The sequence below is a fragment of the Aspergillus melleus genome (genome assembly GCF_016097325.1).
Source record: "Aspergillus melleus strain CBS 546.65 chromosome Unknown contig4, whole genome shotgun sequence".
NCBI classification, from domain to species: domain Eukaryota; kingdom Fungi; phylum Ascomycota; class Eurotiomycetes; order Eurotiales; family Aspergillaceae; genus Aspergillus; species Aspergillus melleus.
Genome location: NW_025763373.1, coordinates 995,091 through 1,018,445, shown reverse-complemented (window position 1 = coordinate 1,018,445; position 23,355 = coordinate 995,091). Strand labels below are relative to the sequence as shown.

The window sequence follows — 23,355 nt, the reverse complement described above, 5'->3', positions numbered from 1 at the left end:
ATCCTGATGTGTCAGTCAAGATACCAGTGATAAGACTCAAGCCCAAATCAATTAGCTGATCTAATTGTCTACAGACCACACACGTCCTACTTATCCCAGCCAGATAACCCACGTCAACTAGTCGGGCTATATCGACTCCACGTCCGAATCTTCTTACCATAGACATAAAATAATATCGGAACCGGAAACAAGATCGCTGTCAAGCATCCCAGCAACGTCATTGCCCAATTGACTCCAAGGTTGTGGAACTGGCTATCGTCAGCTCGCCTCCCGGTAGACCGAAGACAGAGAACCTACCATGGGATTGGCAAACAGGGGGAATCCAGCCCCCAACGCAGACCGGAAGAATGAATTAGCGGCGATCGCAGAGTTGGAGTTGGTGGCATAACAGTCAATGATATAATTCAAGCCCTGGTGGAGTTAGTGGGAAGAACAGTGCCATGCTATACATGTGCTGAGATGGCCACATACCTGCAAGAAGATCAACAGAACCCCTGCTCCCAAGAATCCCCCTGAGATTACCTGTGGCACCCAAGTGATATTCGGACTGGACGTCCACCCAAACCAAAACATGCCTGCAGGCAATAATACGCCACCCACCATCATGGGAATGAGTCGTTCTTCAGGGACAATTGCTCCAGTGCGTTCCATCACACGCTGAAACCGCAGCTTCGTGAACATGATTATGAAGCCGCAACCTACGAGCACGCCGCAAGTGATGGCAATAAATGGCAGTGCACCCACCCCCTCGTTCCATCCCCGGTCCTGTTGGAAGGCCACCGGATATGCCTCGAAGCACAAGTACAAGAATCCATAGATAAAGCCCATATACAAGGTGATCAGGGACAGGATAGGCTCAAGGATTAGCATCTGCACCGGTCGCAGGAGATAATTGTGCGCGATATGCTTCGGGTCCATGACAATAGTTTCCTCCGAGCGAGCATGCAGAGCCCAGTTGCCCGTCTTCCGTCGCAACACCTGCGCCCGTCGCCGGAGAAGAACGGGCTCAAAGGTCTCGGGCACGATTAGCAAGCCGATCGTGCCGAAGAAGAATGCCATTATAGCCGTGATATACTCAGTCCACCGCCAGCCAAGATAAGACATGGTGATGAACCCGCCCACGATGGGACCAGCAACAGGCCCGATGAACGTGCTAGCAGCAAATATGGCGACGGCGATGCCACGGTCAACGGGACCAAAAAGGTCGGCCAGGGCTCCTCCGACCTGCATCGCTCGTTAGTTACGGCGTCACTTGCGTTCCGGATCTTGCACACATACAATAGCTAATGGCGCACTGGCGAACAAACCCCCAAAGAACCGACAGACAAAGATCGTCTGTAAATTCTGCGCCACGGCCACCGGGATCTGAAATATGGCGAAGATGAAAAACCCCACAAACAATGGCTTCTTCCGTCCGTATAGCTCCGACAACGGTCCAAACATCAGCGGGCCGAAACTGAAGCCCAGCACGAACAGACTCGTGCCCAGTATCATGACCTCCTCGGATACCCCGAATTTCTCGGCCGTCACGACAGCCGCCGTGCTGAACACCGACGAGGCGAAAGTGACGCAAAACGTCATAAAGCCTAAGGTGAGTGTGATGATCCATTTGCGGAATATTCGAAAGTTCCGTGGGTGTTCCTGTCAGGCGTGTGAGCATGCCGATCACTAAAGTCCTCGCCGCAGCATAAATTGAAATTGATCAATCTTACAGGATCATCGGGTCCATCCCATTGAACAATATTAGGATCGTCATCGTGATTGTTCCTTTCCTGCTGATACAGACGCTGCTTCTCCAAATCAGATGCCGAATCCGCAGAACTGCGAGAGTCGCCGATCGTGGGGAGGTCGGTCTGCGTGCCTTTCTCTTCTAACATGACCTCTCTCTCTATTAGTCTATTTACAAAAGCTTTGACAATTAACTGCCCGAACCCCACGTGCAGGCGTTGGTGGATTTATTTCCCGACCAAATCTTCGCCGTGCGGGGAAGACGTCATGTTGATATCATGAGGTTGCCGACGAACAGGGACCGGTTAACTGCGGAATTAAGGCAATGTATTTCCTTTCTATAGCCTCATAGTTATAAATTACTTACTAAAGCCTGTTGTTTCCCGGGTATCTCCTGTTCTACATCATCATGCGTTGCCGGTGCAGGGGAAACTGGTTAGCTCCCATCCGGCGAAACCCGAACTAACAGTTTTGGTGAATCATCTGTCTCACGCACTTACTAGACTGCTGAGTAGGCAACTAAGTAAGACGTTTGTTTCTTATGGCAGATCTGATGTAATGGCTGATATATTCGGGAATCAAAGTAGTAAAAAAACACCTTTACATGGTGACAATGCAAACGTTCCATCTAAACACATAAAACACTTACTATAAACCCCGTACCTCGAGTATCTCCACACCTCATCATGCGTTGTTGGCACACGAAAAACTTGCACTGCTAGGGTTATCATGGAGAGCCTTGCCCGAGACATATAAGCCCAATCCACACTAGATCAAATCAGCATCCCTTCTGGATAAGCAGCCACAACGAAGATAATTCGAAGGGTAGCCTTACCAAACAACCCCCAATTCCGACGACAATAGCATTGATAATAGTCAGGAAGATCTTCCGCTTCGATGAAGTGTATCGTCCCCAGTTCATGAATAACCAGAAGATGCCGCTCATTCCGTCTAGTCCGGTATTAGATTTTGCATCTCACGAAAGAGGAAAAGGGATGGAGATCTCACATGTGAACCAACTTGCGAAGAGAGCCGTCTATCGGATCCTAGTATTAGCATGCCGTGAGTGATGGCTATAGAGAGTGTATCCCTTACAATCAAACTCAGGAGGTTATTGAACACGGGAATCGCCTCGGCGATGATCCATGCCACCGTCCAAAGCACCAGCCCGATCAGTACCCATGTCCCTAGGGAGAGGAAGTTGCGTTTATGCATGCGATCTGTTCCGCGGAAGAGGCGTACGTAGATGTACTTGCACGCGACGTGTCCGTTGATCACACCTGCGATCACGATCTATAGTGGGTTAGCTTGACCGTACTGGTCTGTGTCTGAATTGATATAGCAGTAGAATGCAGAGTCTGTCCTGAACATACGGTCGGAATGGCAATGCCATAGGCAATCTTCGCGATTAAAGGGCTCGTCGATCCCAGAGCCGGCGATTTGACGTCCTTTCCGCCGTAATAATAGATTACCACAGCGGTGACGACGTACATGCTTGTGTCGGTGATTTGGAGCATATACAGCGTCTTCGGGTAGTCCGTGGGGGTCTTCATCTCAGAAATGAAGCCGAAGAATGCCACATGGCCGGCTAGATTCGAGTTAATCATCGAAATTGCCTATTGCCGAGGTAGCCAGTCTGGGAATCTCGGGGAGGGAGGGACGGTAAACTAGCCTACCATAAGCAAAAACAATGTTCGTCACGGCGAGGAAGCCCTCATATAGGTTCGTTTTCACGGTGGTATCGACTTGACCATCGCCAGGGCGTTGGATGCCGATGGCGATCATGGTGACCAACACCGCAGCAATGATACTGATGAACGCTGGTCGTCCTGGAATATCAGCTCCAGGTCCCCGAGTAAAACAAAAGCTAGCGTAAGAAGAAGCAGATTTAGTTATACGCACACGATATCGACATCCACGACACCTTCTTCAACGTCCTCGGCAACGTCAACACAAACGACAAGACCAGGCCTACGACCCCAAAGACGATCGAGCAGGTGCCGTGGTCGGTGACGGTGTTCATCATGACAATGAATGTCAAGATATGGCTGCCCATGATAAATACCAGGAAGAGCAGCTGTGCGGTGCCGAGCAGCTCGCGCCCGAAGCGACCGAGCATGACCTCGCCGGCGTCCGCCATGCTATGGACATGAGGATAGCGCAGCTTGAACTGCCCGATCACGTAGCCGGTATAGGTGGCGACGATGCCGAGGCCGACGATGAGGATGACAGCTCTGTCAATCGGGAAACATCAACATTGACACATAACACAAGGTGTCACGACCTGGCGGGGTGAGGACCAGGGACGGGAAGAGCGAAAGGCTTAAATCAGCCACAGTGAAGCCCCAAGACGCCAAAAGTCTTGGGATAGGCGTGGGTAACCACTCACGGTGCCAGGCCGAGCGCCGCCACGGCTGACGGCAGCGATAAGATTCCCAGGGAGATCGTCTCGGCAATCATGACTATCGATAGAAGATCAGAGACCTGATATTAGGGCCGGTGTTCTTGTATTTCTACTTTGTGTTGCGTGATATCGGGAGGGGGCCTACTCATAGCGCATTGCCTTGGAGAGAGAAAGAGTTCAGGTCAGTATTGACACCAGATAGAATGTGATCCAGTGTGCAGGATAGTAGAGACATGACCGGACTCACCACCATCGCAAGGTGCGATATTGAACCTCTGCAAATTCCTCATTGCCAAAAGGGTCTTCGTAGGCGGGCAAATTCTCTGCGTGTTCATACTTTTCGTGTTTCTCCTCACGGTCGCGATCGTCCACCCCGTGGATGGACCGCATTGTGTTAGCTGTTGGGGTTGACCGATAAGAGGACAGACAGGAAACAGCGATAAATAAATGAGGGAGGACTGAAACGAAGGAGAGAATGAAAGTTGAGAGGAATTTGGATGTGGACAATAAATCCGGAAAGGGGAGAATAAGATTAATTAGATACACTCCGAGGAGATGCCAGATGACAAGAAACCAACGACGTCAGCGGCCCGATGAAATACGACGTGAAATGCGGAGAAAGCGAGATCGCGTGAGTCCAGGAAGCCTCGAGCGCTTCCTTTCTCCAGCATTTTTGGTCGGCTGGGACCGCTAGTCTATCCTCTCGGCCTGACCATGGTTGGTCTATAGTAAATTATAGTGCACGGTAGTTGGCCATCGGCTTGACCCCTTGCCTCTCGCACATGGAGTACACGTAGTAGAGATGAAGTGTAGCAACGCTGATCAAATGCATGCATAGATAAAAAGTCTGTAAGAATCGGCCATGCCAACTGTCTATCAAAAAGTCAATACAACCATATAATGAACAAATCATCACGCAGAAGTTAGAACTTTTCAGTTCCCCTGTCTATCGTGTCTATGAGGGTATTATGCAACTCAACAAACAAACAAAAAACCATATAAAGAAGACAAAAGTCTATGCCATCCCTCCAAAAGAAAGTTCGTATCTCATAATCATGTTAGGTCATCGTCGAAGGGCAGTCTCGGTCGCGCAGGTGCAGCTCGATGCCAGCCTCAGCGCATGAGATGTGTAACGCTTCGGTCATCTCATAGATCCGAGGCTTGATGACCTTCTCGGCCCCGGTGTTAGCCGCGTCGGCATCGTATCCCGAAGCATCCTCGTCTTCTTCGTCATGGAAGAGCCCTTCGATGTCCAAGCGACGCAGACCGACAAACCGCTTCTCGCGCTGACCGAGCACCAATTTCAGCTGCCCAATCAGCATTCTCAACGACATCTCCTTGCATCCTTCCACGGACAACGTTTGCACCGACGGCGGGAGAACGTCGGGTAACGCGGTCGAGGGCTCGAGCTGGTAGCGGACGTCCAGAAGGTTAGGGAGACGGATGCGGATGTCTTTCAACGCCGTAAAATCCGCCAACGTCCCGAACCATTCGTCATGTGTCTCATTGGCTCCGGCGATGGTGAAGGGCAGATGGGTTCCGAAGCTATCCAGCCACAATGTCTCGAGACTGCCTTTACTGGCCGCCAGCGACCGGGCAAATTCCGAGGGCCGGTAGCCCTCAGAGAGCAGATGGGAATCGGAGTGCTGATATTTAAACGACCGAAGCGACGGACAGGATGCGATCAGTCCTTCCATGCCCTTAGAACCATTGCTTGAGTGGAGCGTGATCTCAGAGATTCTTGAGAACCCGACCTGAGGTGTCTCCGTCGTCTGTCCGGCCTCGTCGTCGGACGAGGAGCTGGACTCGACTACTGAATACGCCGATAACGCTCGCATCGACGGTAACTGGAAGAAAGGGAAGAGCTGGGAGGGTGCGAAGCTACCCGGAGTGTCTGCCTCATTCTCCATGTGGCCGAGAGACACCTCCTGTAAAACACGGAAGGCGGACTGGTCGTCGAAGGGCTTCTCCCCCTTCAAAGCCCTTTGCAGCGTGCGGTCCAGATACACGCTCTTTTGTGGGTACACCAATCGGAGTTGTCGTAGGTTGCTCGCCAGTGGCAGAGCAAGAGCAATCCAAGCCTCCTCCACGTCGTCAAGCAAGTCCTGCTCCCATTGTACATACTCCTCCTCTGACTGGCTGATCGACCGAGCCCAGTTCTTGAATGGCGTCCAGTAAATGTGCTGCGATGAGGATATAGAAGAGGTAGAAGATGTTTGCTTCCAGTCATCGAAATGCAGGCTTCGCACCGCCCGAGCCAGCTCAGGACGACGCAAGAGAGCATTCAGGAAAGAGCGAGTCTGCGAGGCATTCTTCAAAGTGGCCTTTCGATATACTAGGCGTAAGAGAAGGTCGTGAAAGCGACGGCAAACAAAGACAAGATTATAGCGGTCTTCGTGGTCTTCCAAGAACTCCCCAACCAGGAGAATGATATCATTGGGAAGTAGGGGAGACATGACGTGACCACAAGACCATCTGCCTTTAGTGGTTGGGAGACAATGCGATTGAGAAGTTCCTAAAATGTTCCAGCGAGGAAGGAAAAGTGTACCCTTCGAAGGGAGGTGGGCCTCATTCTTTAATATGACCACCCAAACCGATAACTTTAATGACCGGCACAGAAAATTCTTCGGATTCTTCCATTTCCAGCCCTCCTCCACAGCCCTAAACAAATAAGCCACTCCATCATCGGGGCCGATCATTCGAAGAAAGTAAAGAAAAAAAGCGGGCCATTGGAACACTTCGAGCCACCATGTGGGCGGACTCGGCGGAAGGCTTGAGATTCTTAATTGGAGATCGCTTGACCTGCTTCATTCCGTGGTTGTTCTCTAACTGCCTGCCATGGGAAATAGGGGACAATTGGGAGCATTCCGTCACCCGTGCCGAACTCAATGCCATCGGCGATCCGCACGTTGAACGAAGGATCGCTATCTGCTGCAGAACAAAGACCGGCGGCCCGCTTCCGTAGCCAATCCTCTTCGATGAAATGACCTGCAGCGGATCTGCTCGACTGCATTCCGCCCTCAAGGACACAAGTCTACAAGAGGTGACAAGGAACCTAATTTACCCGAGCGCGTTGCCACAAGAGCGGCCGTCATTGGGGGAGCCAAAGCTCTAGTACGGCGGTACTTCTCAGTCTGATAGAATCTTCCTGTGCGGACAACCGACGATCTTGATCTTACTTCGTTGGGATTATCATCTCTCATAACGCAGCCTTTAGCTGCCTCCCCGTCTCCACCATATGCACTTCGAAAACGAAGGGTGGACGGGATTGAGATCGATTCATTGTCTCGACGCTCGCCGTGGGGGTTTTGTTTTAGGATATTCTGACCAGCCCGGCGGCGAACTCGGAGGAGAGCCGTGGGAGCAAATTCAGGCCGTGGTTTATGCCGAATCGAGTAGCCGTGGAATTGTCCAATCAATCCAGTCAATTCACGTCAGATCATCAGTATCATTCAATGCCGTCAAGACGAACACAATCTCTTTCTGCCAATCTGCCAGGGTCCGGACCAAGGCGGCCAGCGTTCAGCAGCTTTGGAACCATTGTCCCAGCTCCTGAACGGCTATCGCCAATGTGTTATCTACTCGTAGCGCATGCAGATTATTATCCGCTGAGAAATCCGCAAGGTAGAAATTGACGATGACATCATATAACGATGGCGGACAGCGTGCTGGCATGCAGTAGATCAACACGCAAGACCCTCCGTGCCTCTCGGGAAAGCATCGCGAGAAAGCCTTGAAGTCAAGAATTGATCGACCCGACCACACTGCCTAGACATCCAATTTCCCTCCTCGGTCGTCTGTGTCGTTTCATCAATTATTGTGAAAAATGCATCGTCGCCCCCTAAAGTTGACGCTGCAGCCAAAGTTTGCAGCCCGGTGGACCCTGCGGTCGGCAGGCCTTCTTCTTCGGGTGAAGAAGTGGATGCATTTTTGCCATCGCGGTGGAGCTCGTGTCGGCCCTCTGCAAATGATCACAACTCATCTTTCTCACGGCGACTCCGTCCGTCAAAGAAGTGGACTTTGAGAGGGGTTCAAGTGTTGTGAACTTGTGTCTGCTTATTGATACATTAAACCGCGGGAACGATAAATCAATGGCTCCATAATCTGTGGGGGAGTTTGCATTCATCCTCCATGTGACAGAGAAACACTTCACTTGCAATTGTAAGTACAGTTGTTCTGATCCCGATAATGAGCAGATCTAGGTTTATGAGAGTGACGAAATCCCGTCAGGGCGAGCACTGAAGGATTGGAACTCTTTCCCAAATCAGCAAAACTATCTCAAGCCTTAAAAGTAGTGGCTGAGTTTCCACGCATCGAAACACACCTAGTATAGTAGACTCTTTTTTTCACGCCATCCGATTCTAGGTTTGATTTCCCGGCCCCTAGGCACCGATCTAAAACGGTGAGGCGGTATTTTCTCGGAGTGCGAGTTGACGGCGTTGGTGGCAGGTTGGAGGAATGGGATGTTTGGCCGGTACGGTTGTTTCTCACGACAGACGCCTGGTTGCGCTACACGTGATACCAGGTCGAGCGAAGCAAGACAAATGAATCGAGCTGCAAACTCGACTGCAGGTGGTTCATTCCTTGCGTTATGTTTGCATGCTAGCATGCACGTCATATGTACATTCTTTTATGCACGTCAACGACAGAACTCAAAAACTACGATGAATATCAGACCATGCGCGCATTTGTTGCTCATTGTTCAAAGATGAATTGAAAGAAAGAAAGAACAATCCATATATACCAGTCTACGCTGTGTCAATGCTCCGGCGACAAAAACATGACGATTGAATCGGAATATCAGCCGTCGCAGCCGCCAGTTTTAACTGTTGTTTCACAATGCGTGCTTCGGCGGTTCGCCCAAGCTTCCTCAAACACTCATGGTAGCCATGCAACGCCCATACATTGTTCGGGTGTTGCAATGGGCGCGGAAGAGTATCGTCCATGCCTAGGTCAGCTCCATATACCGCGGCGGCTTGTTCCACATGTCCCTGCTCCAGGAGTAGAGCGCCATACGCATGTCGCGTCGGCTGCATCCACCCCCAAGGCTCGTCATAGGGCAGTCCATCGTCCAAGGCAATGGACCTTCGCAGATGCTCATAAGCGGCATCAAAGTTCCCGCGACGGTACTCCAGCTCCCCGTCTAACATGGCATCCGCAACGGCTAGTATATCCACGCAACGATTGTTGAACAGCATCCGACTCTCTCCTACCCGGTTCTTCGCCTGTCGGAAGATGCTCCGTATCGTATCTGCCTCGTCCACTTTCCCTGTCGCTGCCAGTGCGACGCCTTTGGCATAGTATATCATCGCCGTCGTCACGCAATAAAGGTCCGCGTCATGAGGGAGTTGAAGGTCAAGAATGTCTTGCCACCTTCCGAACCGGATCAACACATGCACCTTCATTGCTAAGAAACCCTCGAGCCAGTCGGCCATCGGCGGGGATTCGACACGAAGAAGTTCTTCGGGAATTGACGATTCCAACTCTGTCGCCGTTTCCAGTGCGACCCTAGACTGGCCGGCAAACATGGCGGCATAGATGCGAAAATGGTAGTTGTGTGATCTGTACAGGGTGTAGAAATTCACAGGCCCTGCCCTTGCCAGGAACCGTTCATCTGCCCGAATTGCTTCGGAGTTGGACGCGATGGCCCGTCGATAGTCACCACACAGGATGTCCAAGTGGGTGGGCATGTGGTTGAGATGACCGGCATCAGGTACCAATCCACGCAGGTAGTCTGCGGCAGTGAGCGCCGTCTCGGGAGTACCCGACATCTCCATCAAATGGATGTACATGTGTAGAAGGCCCGGATGGCGGAGAGCTCCGTCTTGTGCCAATGCTCGATCCAGAACCGTCTTGATCTCATTGGTGCGGGCGTTGGCGGCCGGCTGTCCAGTCTTCAAATCCCACAGCTCCCATGGCGTAAGGTTCATCAATGCATCAGCATACAGCGTTGCAACGTCCAAGTCATCGGGAAACAGCTGATAAACCGAGGTCATGGCATTGGCATAGCCTTGGTTCCATGACGAGCAGTCTGCCGTCGGATGCACTTGCGGATATCGATGCTGGAGGGCGCCAACGAGCGCCGCCTCCACGGGAGTCGCCGTGGCAGCAGCTACTCCAGCGTCGGCAACTGCTCGATGAGTACGTTGGACAGTCATCTCTAGTTCCTGCTGATCAAAGAACTGCCAAGGCTTATTGTAGTTTGGGCCCAACGCGTACGCCAGGCCCCAATATGCCATAGCACATTTTGGGTCATGCGCGATAGCCTGTTTGAAACAATTTACTGCCTCTTCATGGTTGAATGCATATGTCCAGATCAGTCCGCGGTCAAACCAAGTTTGAGCCTTGTGGTTTGTAGTGCTCACGGGTCGATGGTATGACCCGAGGTTGTAGTATGTATCCTCGGAGGAACGATCGCTCTTGGCTTGTTCACCGTGACCGCTCATCTTGACTCGGTAGCATCTATCTTCTATTGGTCGGGATAATATAGGGTGTGAAGAATGATACAATCAACTGTGATCCATGCGGAGTTGTCGAGGTGAATGTTGAAATTCGATGGGAGTCTGTCAAAGTGGGGTCAGTTCACGGGATCACGACAGGGAGTAGCCTACAGTCGCAGTGGTTATTGATTCCGAGATATGCAAAACAACAGTGCATGGCCGCAATTGTGGGGGATATCAAAACAGCTTTCCACTCTATCTATTGGTTTTTAAGTGGCTGAATAGCTAACAAGAACATTGAAACACGTCCATGCCACATGCAGCTGGATAAACGGCACACCCTCCCATGTCCTTATCCAGTGCCAGGGGTGGTTTTAGAATAGAAGACCAGGAGAAAGACGCGGTTTCTCGGTCCTCCAGTCAAGGCCTTTTCATCATGATCGGCATAATCCGCGCTGTCATTTTCTCCCCGTAACCAATATCCAGAAGCCATCTTCGAAAACGCCTCGTCCCAGAAACAAGGAAACAGGATGGAGCTGGCGATAAAACTGTTCATGAAGCTCCTTTTCGGTACCTTTCTCCTATCCTTCCTCGCATACATATATCGTCCCCGTGAGTAATTAGCTGGTATATGTATCTCCGCCCGACCTTCAATCGGTGTTCGTCCGCTCGATCGTCTCTACCGCAACCCTAGATCCGTCATCTCGACGCTGTCTGCCGATCCCATCCAAAGGATGTTGTTGCATCTGTGTACGCAGCCAAATGTTAGCGGGTGTACTATTGGTAACAGGTTCCCGGCAGAACGCAGCACCCGACACAAGCAGTGCTGGATGCTATGAACAAGTATTGCGCGATCGACGGATAAGAAAAAGTTGGAACACACCTGATCAGCACCAGGCCTAGAGTACCCGTGTTCTTTCCATCAATGAATTCCTCCGTGTCTCGCAGCAGCACGTTCATGTACGAATCGATGCTCTCCAACTTGCCCTTGTACTCGGTTTGACCCCATTTGAGACGGATGACGAGCTCGGTGCCGACCCTATCAGCCGAGAAGTTAGCGTTTAGATTCCCAGCATTATGCCCACGCGATCGGGTTTCAGAAAGAAGAGGGTGGAAAGGACTGGCGAGCGCGATCGACGGGTTTCGTCAAGACGGGGAGACGTACCGAGCCTGCAGGAAGGGCCGAGGGTTGACGGGTTGGAACTAGTGCAAGCAAGTCAGAAAATACTCTCATGGCATTCAAAAGCATTTGCTCATTGGTATGAATAAGATGGAATGGATAAGGAACACGAACACTCATGGTGCAAATGCTCGAGCTGATCTGATTCAACAGCTGCCGGTAACGCGACTTTTTCTGGTCACAGACTGCACTCCAAGCACAGATATAAAGTGACCAAGTAGGTAGAAAGAGATCCTCCTCCGGGGAAAGGTGAGTTTTGTTGGTGGTGCGTTGGATTGATTGAGGGTTGCTCGCGGTCGCCAGCTCGACGGGACGTTCAACTTCTCCGGCCGCGAAAATGTGATGCGCCTGGCAGTTTCCCGCCAATCATGGGGGTCTGTGCTACACCGCCTTTATTGCGCGCAGGGAAATCTTCCTCGAGTTGTCCAACTTCCATCGCGTGTTTATTCTCATTTAGGACGTCTACACAAGAAATAATATGAAATGGTTCATGATTTGAGTTTTTTGATCTCGTGGAACTGGTCCACAAAACATGATCGCATCTGCTCTGCTATTGCATACATGAACTAGAAGCCACGGCTGAGCAAGAGGAGATACACAATCAAGGAAGAAATTCGTTAATAAAACAAGCTAGATGACTCTTCTGGTCAAATGCAGATATAGATGCAGACACCGGCGATACCGTGCTCGTAGACTAATGCTTTGGCATATAATCTCTTCAAGCTCTTCCAATTTCCCAGCTGATTTCCTTGACGGCGACCTCGTCTCCTGCCTTTTCATCGTAATCATACCACTCGCCCTCGGAGAGGTCAATGGCTGTGAAAGGCATGGAAGAGTCGATACCTTTGGCTTCCCATTCGCCCTGTATTATCTCGGTCAGTCAAGGAGATATCTAACTTAGCGAAGACGAGTGAGAGCACTACTAACATCGGGTTTGAATTCGGTGAATTCCAGGCCACGGCAGTCGAGGTCAATGACCTTCTGGCCTTTGCGCTTGTCCTGAGGCTCGTAAGCGTTTGGCGCGGTCATGATCGAAGCCGAATGAGTTTTCTGTTGTAGATGGGTTAGCTTCTCCATGGGCTGATCTGTCTTGCGCTCTGTTCCACCACTCTCCAGCTTCCATAGCGTTAATATAGAATAGAAGAAGGATAAGGGCTATGATCGAACAAGAACCGAAAGCAGCTTTCGTCGTTAAAGCCAGAGCAAGGAGCAATAGGCCATGTTCCTTAGCTTGGATTTCAAACCCACCTGGCAAAGTTTGCATTTCCACACAAAGTTGGCCTCCCCACGGCTTCCGGGGATCTCATGTTGCTCCTGTGACATCAAATTAGCAAATTCCCATTGAAAATTCTTATAATCTGGGAGCGAGATGAAATATAACAAGACAGACTTACAAAGCGGGTGAAGCTGACCCAGTTCGGGTGAGTCTCGCGACAAGCATTGCATTGAACCTTGAAGGTATAGTAGTAAGGATTGTCCTCAGTATCGGTAGGACGAAGCTCGGTGACTCTATATGAACAGACGATTGATATAAGTAAGCCAAGCAACGCGACACGGTCAGGTGCGGGGAAGCAACGCAAATGCGAAAGACACAAATAATAAAATGTATCAAAATTTTCATGGTTGAAGTCAATGATCTTACCCGTTGAGTTCCGCGGTGAGGATTAAGGAGAGCATTTTGATGGTCTGGACGGTGGTGCGAAGTAAACCGTGAATTGTCTGCAGAAGAAAGTCTTCACTTGGGGTGCGGGGTGGGATTATTTGCGCGATGATGTCGTTGGTCATCGGCTCGCACAACGGCGGCGGAGACCTTTCAAACCACACAAAGACAACTCTACGAACAAACCCTACAATACTCATCGCTTCCAAGGTCATATAAGAAGTCTAACTTGATTGCAAGTAAATATATAAACGCCAAACATGCTGTTCCACAGTCGCTCAAACTGAACGAATCAAACCACAAAAAGAAACTCCGAGACAGGTATATACATCAGTCTATCATGTCAGATACTAGGATACAGAGACATAACAAATGCTTCTTGCTTATAGACGGCTCTGCTGCTGGTCCTGGCCCAGAGACTTCGTCGAGAATGCATTGAAATAAGCATTGAGAGCGTCCGCAGTGCCGCTGCCTTCGGCCAGCTTCACCAGACAGGCGACGTGGCTGTCAGGACGAGTGACAACAACACCTCCCTGCTCGGGATCGAACCCAAGCTTCTCGTGGGCAGCAAACTTGGCAGTGGGAACTCTCACGTCGGGAATGTTGTCGGCATAGATATGGTGGTGGTAATCCCGAAGAATCTGGGGCACTGCCTCCATATCGATCTGGTTCTTCTCCGCAGCATAGACCAGACAGATGGTGAAGAGTTTCGAGTGGGGCTGGTGACGCTCGAAGCACGAAACATCCGCAATGTCGGGTCTACGGTGCATGGAGAGGAACGAGCGCTCCTTCTCCAAGTTGGCACCCAAATCCGCAATGGCCTTCTTGGTGTTGGCCTGCTTTCCGGCGAAGATGAAGATTCGGAAGGCACCGTTAGCAGGGATCTCCTGTTCCAAATGCACCGAGTTGGAATCCGCAAGCCGGGTGACGGTCGAAGGCGTAAAAGCGCGGCCGGGAGTCAGCTTCACACCGGGGATATTGAACAGAGGCGACTGGGCAGGGTGGCTTTCATCCCAGTTGAAAACATTGGGCTTGTAGGCAACTCCATAACCACTGGTGAACTCGCACGAAGACTTGAAAGTCTTGACGAATGGGTCCTCCTCTGCGCCGGCAGCGGCGGCGGTGTGGCTAGCAGATCCAACCTCGCCGGCAGATGGGCGGCGCTTAGAGAACAGGGCAGCATATCTGGCATCAAAGTCGAGCAGGGTTTCCGCAACATCCTTGCGCTCGCTTTCGTACGTGCTCAAAATGGAGCGGTCGGCAAGCCCAGATTCAACGGCGTGCAGCTTCCAGGCCATGTTGAGGGCATCATGGAAAGCAGTGTTCATTCCCTGACCAGCTTTGGGCTAAATTGAAGTTAGCACTTTCTCCATCGACTTAAGATTAGAGGATGAGGTCTGTTAACGTACGCTGTGCGTGTGGCAAGCATCACCGCCCATGAAAATACGCTCGTCCAGAGTGTATTTCTCGGAGATACCCTGTCCAATGGGGTAGACAGAGTACCATTCCACGCGATCCCATTCCAGCGTGTAAGGCTGGAGGATCTTCTTCGCGGTGTTCTGGACCTCTTCGGCGGTCGCAGTCTTTCTCGGGTTGAAATCGGGATCGGTGGAGGACGCGATTTGGACATACAAGCGAACCATGTTGTCTTCACGGGGGATGACCATGATCGAGCCGGCATCCGAGTGGATAGTACACTTCGTCTATAATATGGGGAAATAGCCGGTTAGCTTGATTGAATTCCAGGAGGAAGTCAAAAGAGTTCAATTATCCACTCACCTCGATATCGGGGAAATTCGTCCTCACAACACCATCCATAACACCCCACACATAGGAGATGGGATCCTTGTGTCGGATGTTGATACCAAGCTGTTGCCGGACGAAACTCCGAGCGCCCTCACCGCTGAAGAGGTACTTCGTGCGAACAGTCTCGATGACATTGGTGTCAATAGACTTCAGCTGGACCTCGACGGGGTACGTCTTATCCAGGCCATCGTTCTTGAATCCATGGATGGTCCACGGACGCTCCACGGTCGTACCAGCCTTCTTGATCTCATCCAGGAAAACACGCTCGATCTTACCCTGGTGTACCAGGGTGGTGAACGGGTAGCGGGTGTCGATGAAGCGCGGGCAACTAGGCCAGCTACCAGTGCGGTGGATACCTTTTCCGTCGGCGAGAGGATCCCAGAAAGCGACATCATAGACCTTGGCGGGCTCGTAAGCCATGATCTGGCGCTTGAGTCCCAGGTTTCGGAGGATCTCAGTGGAGCGGGGCTGAATTCCGTCGGCACGCCCAGTGGCAGTAGGCACAGGTCGGTTGTCAATATGCTTTACTTTGTAGCCCCATCGGGACATGCAAAGCGACAACAAAATGCCGACAGGGCCTGCGCCCACGATGACAATGTCGTAGTGTTCCTGGGGATGGCCCATACTGACGATTGTATGCGATCAACAAGCGATGAGGATAAGGTACTAGTCGTTTGCGGGGTGATGATCGACAGTGAACAATTGGTTGGTGGATAGGATTGGACAGGATTGGATATAGACCGGGGAGTATGATTACCGCATCTATCTAAGGGAGGGAAAACAATTCCAGAGGAAGGTAATCAAGGGAAAGCGATCATTGGAGTGATGCGAGAGAGAAGAAAAGTCAGACGCATGAAGGGATGCAGGGACTCATATATAAATTATGATTGAAGCCAGCTGGGGGCAGCGGGTCGGAGAACCAGCAGCGAGGCGTCCCACGGAGAACCACAACGGCATTCATATTCGGCTGGATCGTGGGGGGAGGCTGTTCGTAAGCAGAAACAGAGAGGAAGCTGACTGGGGGAGCATCGGCAGGGCAGGCGCAAACCCGCAACTGGAGAAGCTGGCAGAACCAGCACTAGCGACCCTGCGGGGAGCGAATGCCGGTCTGCTTTCCGAACGTCTGGAGTGGCAGCGGAAAGAATCTCGGCAAGTGGAGGGCCCCACGTGATGCTCTTGCGGTCGGCAGAATCGCCCGGGATTTTGGCCTACTCAGCGAGTCAGCAGCCAGTCCGCGTTGGTGGCCTCAGGCTGCTGTTGACTGCCTGAGGCTACACCAGACTGTTTCAGGCTGACCGACTGCCACCGGACATTCCGGACTCCACAGGCGGATTCCTACTCCCTTCTGACTCGAGCCCATTAGCGAGCCCGCTAAATCTGCCTTCCTGGTAAGGTCCATTCCGCGGGCAATCGAGATCGGCTCTTACGGAGTCGACCTGAGGTCTTCTATTATTCTTGCATAGTGTATACACCTTGTGCATCTCCCGTACTCCAATCCCTGGGGATAGGACGATCCGTCCTGTAGTCTATCGTCATCTTTGAAGATCTACATGGTCCGGGAGAAGCTTCGGTTCCTACTTTGTATCCCGTTCCTGTGCAGTATCCCGCAGGTAACTCACTGGCCTGTAGATTTACGGCATGCCGAACCGGCTTGGGCCATCTTACGGGGGAAGTACCACTGAGTATGCAAAAGTCTTGGCATCTCAGGGAGAACTCCATAGTAATGTTATGATTCATAACATTCACTGTTCCAGTATAGCCTTCGCCTGTTTCGCTTCGCTCTTTTTTTCACTACAAACCAGCTGCAGTAGACCCTACGATAAATTAGGCTCACAGACCAGGCCCATGATTTGATTCAAATGTTATTACCCAGTAGTATTCTCCAACAAAAACCCAGGTACACCTAGATGCCGTATACTGCTTGTTAATTCCAGCACATTGTAGCTTGGGGGTGACAACTACAAAGCAATAGTAGGTATGTTCGCACTCATATTGAGGCAATACTGGAATGAAATATGGTCCTGGTTTATTCCGATGTGAGGAGGACTCTATTCAGACCATACAATACCACTGTGTTGTAGAGTTTGGTTGCCAACCGGCCTCACAAGAATGGCCATTGCTTTGAAATTTGAATGGTCTTGTTCCTTTAATAGATCCACTATAATAGCGATCAGCAAGTTTAGCTAGAATTCATTGCTAAAAGAAATTTCAGGTTGTATAGTGAATTTTGTTGTTCTATTGTTCTATTGACCAATACAAACAGCATTCACCAACAAACCCCCACAGAAGATGGGCTATTGTTGAACTGGTTCAGCCTACTGGACTAGCCCCATAGTTAATACAATACGGCAATTGTATTGTTCTCAATAGAAAATCGAAACCGATTCATGATCAATCAGTACTTCTGGCATTTAGATGTTCTGTAGATAACATCCTCGATATCCTCAGGCAATTGATCCTGCACCTCCATCTTCATTACTCTGTTCGCTCATAGCAGATTCCTCCTTACTTCCAGATACACCTGATTATCTCTTCAGCTTCTGAGTACTCCAAAACTCATCTACAAGATCGCTGAAACTGTTTAACTTTTTCGTGTCTAATATGAATCGCGAGGGCTGCGACATCCCAATCATGCTAAGCATGGAGTAAGTCAATATACCTGCAAGCAGCGATTCCTATACTAACTGTTGCTGTTGTAGCCACTTAGACTACGAAGACATCGCCAAGCTCAATCCCTTCTACGACGAATACAAATCTTTCTGGGAGTTTCCATCGGATGAAACGTTCTCTTCGCTATCCTCGAGCACTTCCTCGACCACCTCCCCGAGCAGCTCTTCGTTCCAGTCAATCCATTCTGAGCTTGACATGGTCGTTGCCCCTCTAGAAGTGTCACCATTTGCTCCAATGCACCATAACCAAGGAGCGGATCGGTTCCTTGCGCCGGAGGAGCCTTGTATGGTGGTCCATGGCGGAAATGAACACAAGACGATCTACACCGCGCACGAAAAGTCCGCAGTGGCTCAGGTTGCAATCGTGGAGTATGAGGAGCATTCCAAGCAGCCCATGAAGCCGGTGAAAAGCAACCCCAATTCGAGCCAGTCGGAATTATCGTGTCTCGATCTTGTCGATAATCCGTTTAAGGCAAAATTCGCCTCGCATAAAAAGCTCTTCGGCGAGAATGGCTGGCTTGGGAGCGCTCCAGAATCAAATCACCAGTCGAACGAGAAGCATATGTCAAAGACATTCATCAACCTGGGGAAGAAGATCAAACACCAAGTCGAAGAGTTTGTAAGTTTGCTCCGAGCCTGTTCCAACTTTTGATTGTATGGACTCAGTCTAACACTGGTGTAGGCCGAGGATATGGTGAAGGTCTATCCTATTCCATTCATTCATGCTCAGCGTCCCTTGAGAATGTTTCCCACAACGACTGTTCCCATCTCGCTGAATCCTCCAATGCAAGCCAAGATGTATTCCGAGCTAGAAGTCATGATCTGTGTCACTGCAAACGATTTCCTAGTCCAGCAATACAGCAGTGGGCGGGTCTCCGAAGAATCGATCAGGAAAGTGAAGAGCTTCTGGGGATCAAAGAATAGGCCTCAGGTTGTTGAGTTTCAATTCGACCAGGCCACTCAGCGTCGACTGATCCTATCGAATATCCGCACTTTACAGTTCAACGGCGAGAGTTCGACCAATCCAATTCTCCTGCATTCGAATCTCCGTAATTGGAAGGCAATCGTGCAAGAGATGAGTGTGCGCACATTCTGTGCTCCTGACAGTGCTATCCGCAAGCACATGCACGATATTCACAAGCTCCTTGAGATGCTAGGAGTGCCGACCGTGACCTTCCTTGCCTTCCAGGACCTTCAAATGAAAGCCTTGGCCATGATGAAGAAACATCTGGAGGAACGGTACTCTGACGAGAAGGGCAACAGCAAATCGTCTAGGCCCAAAAACGGATCCACTCAAGGGTGTCGGGGACAGGCTGTTTAGGCGCCGGTGCTACCTAGTGGGCCAGCCATGTATTCCTATTTTCTAATCGTTGTCTGTTTTGTAGTTAGCTCTGGTCTAATTTCTTTTTTCCTCTCGCCTCATCTCTTATTTTCCTTTCCCTTCGAGATTCAAGCGAGGGATCCAGTGACTGGTTTGTATTTTTGTGGAAGCTTGAATGTCTCGTTAAGCAATAGGCGCGTTGAGAAAACGCCAATGAAAGATATGTTTGTTGCTGCAAATGATTTGTTTTTGTTCCGGCGGGTGCACGTGGGCCGACGTCATAGGCGGAATCACGAGAAAGGGCTGGGCTGGAGACCGCCAAACCATTGCCTTGTTCTTTGAGTTCTCTCTGTCCTTCTTGCGGAGCTAAACGCCGGTCGGTCGACCCAGAGATGCTTGACGGTGAAGGCCCTGAGTTTCTACTATGTCTTATCTTTTTCGATCTTCGATCCTTGGGCTCCCTAAGCTCCTTACTTGAGACCTGCTCCCCCCTTGCTGACACAGCTCCAGTAACTAGGCTTGAGGGAGATTTTAGTGCTGCAATAGCAACTAACCATTTCTTGACCTAACAATGACGGTCTTTCGTTGAATCGCTCATCCTTTTCCTATATTTCCACAGTAGGAAGATTTAGATTTCCACTCCGCGTGGATCGTCCCCCGACGAGCTATCACCATGACAGGTCCCATCCACACCTACGGTCCATCATGCCTTCTGGCCGAAGACGAGCCCGATCTATCAACTTGGCACTCTTCCGACAGCGCGCCAAAAGTTCGCCCGCAGTTCTTTTACACGTCCTCGTTGCCAATCGATGATCCCTTAACTGCCCTGCCGCCTCCTTCAGGCGGTCAAGATTCCGGAAACGAAAGAGCTCCACCCCAACCCTTTTCGGTCAAAGATAATATCGTGCTGGAAGAGACATGGCTATCCTTACTGCGAGCCGAGAAGCAGAAGGTATCTTCAGGGAAAAGATCACTGGAGGGTTCTGCGGTCTGGTCAAAGAAAGGGGTCACCGTACCCGGACACAAGTCCCTTCCAAGAGACCGCAGAAAGCCGACAGGAACCCTTGGTGGTGATACAAGCCTGGCTGGTAGTGAGAGGAGTCATGCAAGTCTTCCCGATTTCTCCCTCGAGGAACGAGCACCACAAAACTTCGGAGCACGAACCAGCCTTGAGTCCGGCAGTGTAGAAGCAGACAACAAAGACCTGGGGGAACGAGTACGCCCTCGCTCTACGTTTGACAATGCCGTGAAAGCTGCCAATACGTCCAGTCCGGTTAGCTATCGGAAACGAGATCTGTCTCCAAATAATAGCCTCAGAGCTACCAGACGCAGGACCAACGAGTCACCGCAAAGTGAGGATACGGCTATCGAGGGGATAGAAAGCGGGAGTTTACGCGGATGCTCTTCGCGCGACGGAAGCATAAGCGGTTCTCCATTTGCGAGAGCACCCTCGACCCGACCACAAAGCCTATTAGGGCGCTCGGTGGATTCTATCGCATCGAAGGATGGCAACCCGGCGCCTCAAACTGAAGCCCCAGCCAATGTTTCTAGTCACGTAGCTCCGAAACCATCTGGGCTCAGAATTAGCGCTCATCCAGACGAGTCACCGGATATTCTAGAGGAGAATGAAGAATCAACGGAGAACGAAGCAGCTCAGACGAGGATCCCCGTCGGTGTATCCCGTCTTCACTTGGTGGAGCTGCCCAATCTGAAGGTACACATCACCTACATTCACACGACAATTGGCCTCGATTCTAGACTCCGAGACACTCACTTTTGATTAGATGAAACCGATATACTGGAGTCCTCTACATGACATATCCAGCGTTCTTCGCGCAACGTGGTTCTACAAGAACACTATGCTACCGGTAGAAACAGACCTGGCCAATAAACTCGAAGACGGTTACGTGTATTTGAAGCCATGGACTGAAACCTGGCAAGACGAGCTCAACAGTTGCGTAGAGAATGGCGCGGATGCAGAGATGAAGATTGTACACAGGCTGTGGTCCAAGGAAGATCTAAAATCTCAACCCGCGTCTACCACAGCTCATGCTCAGAGCACGTCAACTTCTCGTCCTGCAACATCCGAAGCACAGGAAAATGACAAATTCGATGACACGAAATTTGATGAGAATCGAGCTGCCGGTGGAACGGCTGTCCATTCTGAAGCCGTCAAACCTTTCATTCACTCGAGCGTCATCTACGTTGACGGAAAGGATGCACAGATTCTTCGGCCCAGCCTGCTACCCTCAGTGGCTAGAGGAAGAAGACCACTTAGTTCGATTCGCAAAGGGCGACAGATAGGGATCCCTGTAATTCGAGGTTTCAGTAGGCGACTCTGGGAACAGCTACATCCGTCTAAGCCCAATCCGGTTGATGTCAGAAATTATCTCCGAAGCACTCAATCGCGCACTATGACCAGGGCGAGCGGCGGCAGGCAAATCTGCTATGCTTGCGCAATGGAGGAGTCACGGCCTTCACCTACCGACCTGATACTTGTCGTACATGGGATTGGGCAAAAGCTTTCAGAGCGCATGGAAAGCTTCCACTTCACACATGCTATCAATGCATTCCGTAGGAATGTCAACATGGAGCTAAACAGCGAACCGGTCTGGCCACATGTGCGGCAAGGTCATGGCGGGATCATGGTTCTCCCTGTTAACTGGCGCTCTACGTTGTCTTTGGATGATGCCAATCTCGAGTCGCAGGCAGCTGGCGACCCTACCGCCAATCACTTCACGATGAAGGATATCACGCCAGACACGATACCCGCCGTCAGATCACTCATCAGTGATGTCATGCTTGATATTCCTTATTATTTGTCTCATCACAAGCCGAAAATGGTCCAAGCTGTCGTGAAAGAAGCCAACCGTATCTATCGACTCTGGTGTAAGAACAATCCCGGGTTTCAACAGAATGGCCGGGTGCATTTGCTGGCACATTCCCTCGGAAGTGCGATGGCACTAGATATCCTCAGCCACCAGCCAACCACTATACCTGACTTTGATTTCCCCAAGACTCCTCTTCATGGAGACATCTTTGAGTTCGATACGACGAATCTCTTCATCTGTGGGAGTCCGGCGGGATTCTTCCTTCTTCTCAACAAAGGTATGCATCACAAGCGTCCTATCAATGAGCAATTCTGTATTAACTCCCATGTCCTATAGCGAATCTTTTACCTCGGCGCGGCAGGGATAAACCTGGCTGTGAAGGAGAAGACCGCCTCCGAGGAGTCGCCGGGGAGGCCGAGACATACGGGTGTCTAGCTGTAGACAACCTCTACAACATCATGCATACTACAGACCGTGAGTATACCCTAAAAATTGCACAGTCTGCCCTTTACTAATTTTAAGCAGCAATTGCATACCGTGTTAACGCTGCCGTCGACACCGACCTAGCCAATTCCTTACGAACCGCCTCCATCCCCAGCTCCTCCGCTTCATTCTGGCAATCCTTCGGCAGCGTCTTCCGCTGGAGCTCACCTCCTTCCTTCATGTCCTCTGCAGCCACTCCCTCCCGTCCAGCCGCCGTCGCCAAACTCCCTTCCAACGTGGAGCTAGAGACACACGACTTTACTCGCGAAGAAATCGCAGAGAAACGCATGCTCTTGCTCAATGACAACGGCCAGATCGACTACTTCCTCTCCGGCGGCAGTGGGCCGCTGAACATCCAGTACCTCAACATGCTGAGCGCGCATAGCAGCTACTGGACGCTAACTGACTTTGTCCGCTTCCTTGTTATTGAAATTGCCCGGAAGCAGGGCAGGGATTCCACGCTGCCTGCGCTACGGGCTGAGAAGAAGAAGGGATGGAAGTATCATAAAGGGTGATTTTGTTGGAATACAGGATTTGAGCTGTTTAGGAGATTAGGACAAACAGGATAAGGTACCATTGTGTTGTCTTGTCTTTTTTCTTCTTCTATGTCGATGATGACTTACGCTTTTTGGTAGCGGGATAATTTCATGAATTTATGCTCGGTGTTGTTGCACGATACCCTTTCTCTTCTGTTGAGTCTTGGGGGCTTTTCTTTTGTTAGAAGGTTGCTCCTCCGCGTGCTATATGTTTTTCATTTATTGGAATTGGTCACAGCTTTGATAGATATGAGGCTTTTGATTTGTTCAGATTATAATCTCCGGTTTTGTATATGA

At 50.7% G+C, this 23,355-nt stretch overlaps 12 protein-coding genes across 12 annotated transcripts; 2 read left to right on the top strand and 10 right to left on the bottom strand.

Annotated features, from left to right (window-relative positions):
• Positions 1-258: 258 nt before the first annotated feature.
• On the bottom strand, positions 259-1,104 carry LDX57_007310 (uncharacterized protein; the record flags this gene model as incomplete). The annotated part of the gene is made up of 2 exons (XM_046089026.1): positions 259-411; positions 472-1,104. The coding sequence occupies 2 exons, from the start codon at positions 1,102-1,104 to the stop codon at positions 259-261; spliced, it is 786 nt and encodes a 261-aa protein (XP_045944996.1).
• Positions 1,105-1,248: 144 nt separating this feature from the next.
• Positions 1,249-1,877, bottom strand: LDX57_007309 (uncharacterized protein; the record flags this gene model as incomplete). Its single annotated transcript, XM_046089025.1, has 2 exons — positions 1,249-1,641; positions 1,713-1,877. The coding sequence occupies 2 exons, from the start codon at positions 1,875-1,877 to the stop codon at positions 1,249-1,251; spliced, it is 558 nt and encodes a 185-aa protein (XP_045944995.1).
• Positions 1,878-2,412: 535 nt separating this feature from the next.
• On the bottom strand, positions 2,413-3,513 carry LDX57_007308 (uncharacterized protein; the record flags this gene model as incomplete). Its single annotated transcript, XM_046089024.1, has 6 exons — positions 2,413-2,496; positions 2,564-2,679; positions 2,737-2,764; positions 2,824-3,021; positions 3,102-3,316; positions 3,405-3,513. 6 exons carry the CDS (start codon positions 3,511-3,513, stop codon positions 2,413-2,415), a joined length of 750 nt encoding a protein of 249 aa, XP_045944994.1.
• A 103-nt stretch (positions 3,514-3,616) lies between these two features.
• Positions 3,617-4,188, bottom strand: LDX57_007307 (uncharacterized protein; the record flags this gene model as incomplete). The annotated part of the gene is made up of 2 exons (XM_046089023.1): positions 3,617-3,962; positions 4,118-4,188. The coding sequence occupies 2 exons, from the start codon at positions 4,186-4,188 to the stop codon at positions 3,617-3,619; spliced, it is 417 nt and encodes a 138-aa protein (XP_045944993.1).
• A 970-nt stretch (positions 4,189-5,158) lies between these two features.
• Positions 5,159-6,826, bottom strand: LDX57_007306 (uncharacterized protein). The gene has a single exon (XM_046089022.1). The coding sequence runs from the start codon at positions 6,586-6,588 to the stop codon at positions 5,191-5,193; it is 1,398 nt and encodes a 465-aa protein (XP_045944992.1). The 5' UTR covers positions 6,589-6,826; the 3' UTR covers positions 5,159-5,190.
• Positions 6,827-8,880: 2,054 nt separating this feature from the next.
• LDX57_007305 (TPR domain protein) lies at positions 8,881-10,578 on the bottom strand (the record flags this gene model as incomplete). The annotated part of the gene is made up of 1 exon (XM_046089021.1): positions 8,881-10,578. The coding sequence occupies one exon, from the start codon at positions 10,576-10,578 to the stop codon at positions 8,881-8,883; it is 1,698 nt and encodes a 565-aa protein (XP_045944991.1).
• Positions 10,579-11,251: 673 nt separating this feature from the next.
• On the bottom strand, positions 11,252-11,872 carry LDX57_007304 (small nuclear ribonucleoprotein F; the record flags this gene model as incomplete). The annotated part of the gene is made up of 4 exons (XM_046089020.1): positions 11,252-11,318; positions 11,456-11,611; positions 11,738-11,775; positions 11,867-11,872. The coding sequence occupies 4 exons, from the start codon at positions 11,870-11,872 to the stop codon at positions 11,252-11,254; spliced, it is 267 nt and encodes an 88-aa protein (XP_045944990.1).
• Positions 11,873-12,470: 598 nt separating this feature from the next.
• LDX57_007303 (CXXC motif containing zinc binding protein) lies at positions 12,471-12,781 on the bottom strand (the record flags this gene model as incomplete). Its single annotated transcript, XM_046089019.1, has 2 exons — positions 12,471-12,614; positions 12,680-12,781. 2 exons carry the CDS (start codon positions 12,779-12,781, stop codon positions 12,471-12,473), a joined length of 246 nt encoding a protein of 81 aa, XP_045944989.1.
• Positions 12,782-12,943: 162 nt separating this feature from the next.
• On the bottom strand, positions 12,944-13,537 carry LDX57_007302 (CXXC motif containing zinc binding protein; the record flags this gene model as incomplete). The annotated part of the gene is made up of 3 exons (XM_046089018.1): positions 12,944-13,066; positions 13,147-13,261; positions 13,395-13,537. The coding sequence occupies 3 exons, from the start codon at positions 13,535-13,537 to the stop codon at positions 12,944-12,946; spliced, it is 381 nt and encodes a 126-aa protein (XP_045944988.1).
• An 87-nt stretch (positions 13,538-13,624) lies between these two features.
• LDX57_007301 (putative FAD monooxygenase) lies at positions 13,625-16,300 on the bottom strand. Its single transcript, XM_046089017.1, has 3 exons — positions 15,192-16,300; positions 14,822-15,115; positions 13,625-14,758 (listed from the first exon to the last, which is right to left on the bottom strand). Exons 1-3 carry the CDS (start codon positions 15,840-15,842, stop codon positions 13,796-13,798), a joined length of 1,908 nt encoding a protein of 635 aa, XP_045944987.1. The 5' UTR covers positions 15,843-16,300; the 3' UTR covers positions 13,625-13,795.
• A 1,519-nt stretch (positions 16,301-17,819) lies between these two features.
• On the top strand, positions 17,820-19,208 carry LDX57_007300 (uncharacterized protein; the record flags this gene model as incomplete). Its single annotated transcript, XM_046089016.1, has 3 exons — positions 17,820-17,863; positions 17,918-18,506; positions 18,570-19,208. 3 exons carry the CDS (start codon positions 17,820-17,822, stop codon positions 19,206-19,208), a joined length of 1,272 nt encoding a protein of 423 aa, XP_045944986.1.
• Positions 19,209-19,881: 673 nt separating this feature from the next.
• On the top strand, positions 19,882-23,037 carry LDX57_007299 (uncharacterized protein; the record flags this gene model as incomplete). Its single annotated transcript, XM_046089015.1, has 4 exons — positions 19,882-20,922; positions 20,993-22,316; positions 22,376-22,513; positions 22,565-23,037. The coding sequence occupies 4 exons, from the start codon at positions 19,882-19,884 to the stop codon at positions 23,035-23,037; spliced, it is 2,976 nt and encodes a 991-aa protein (XP_045944985.1).
• Positions 23,038-23,355: the final 318 nt, after the last annotated feature.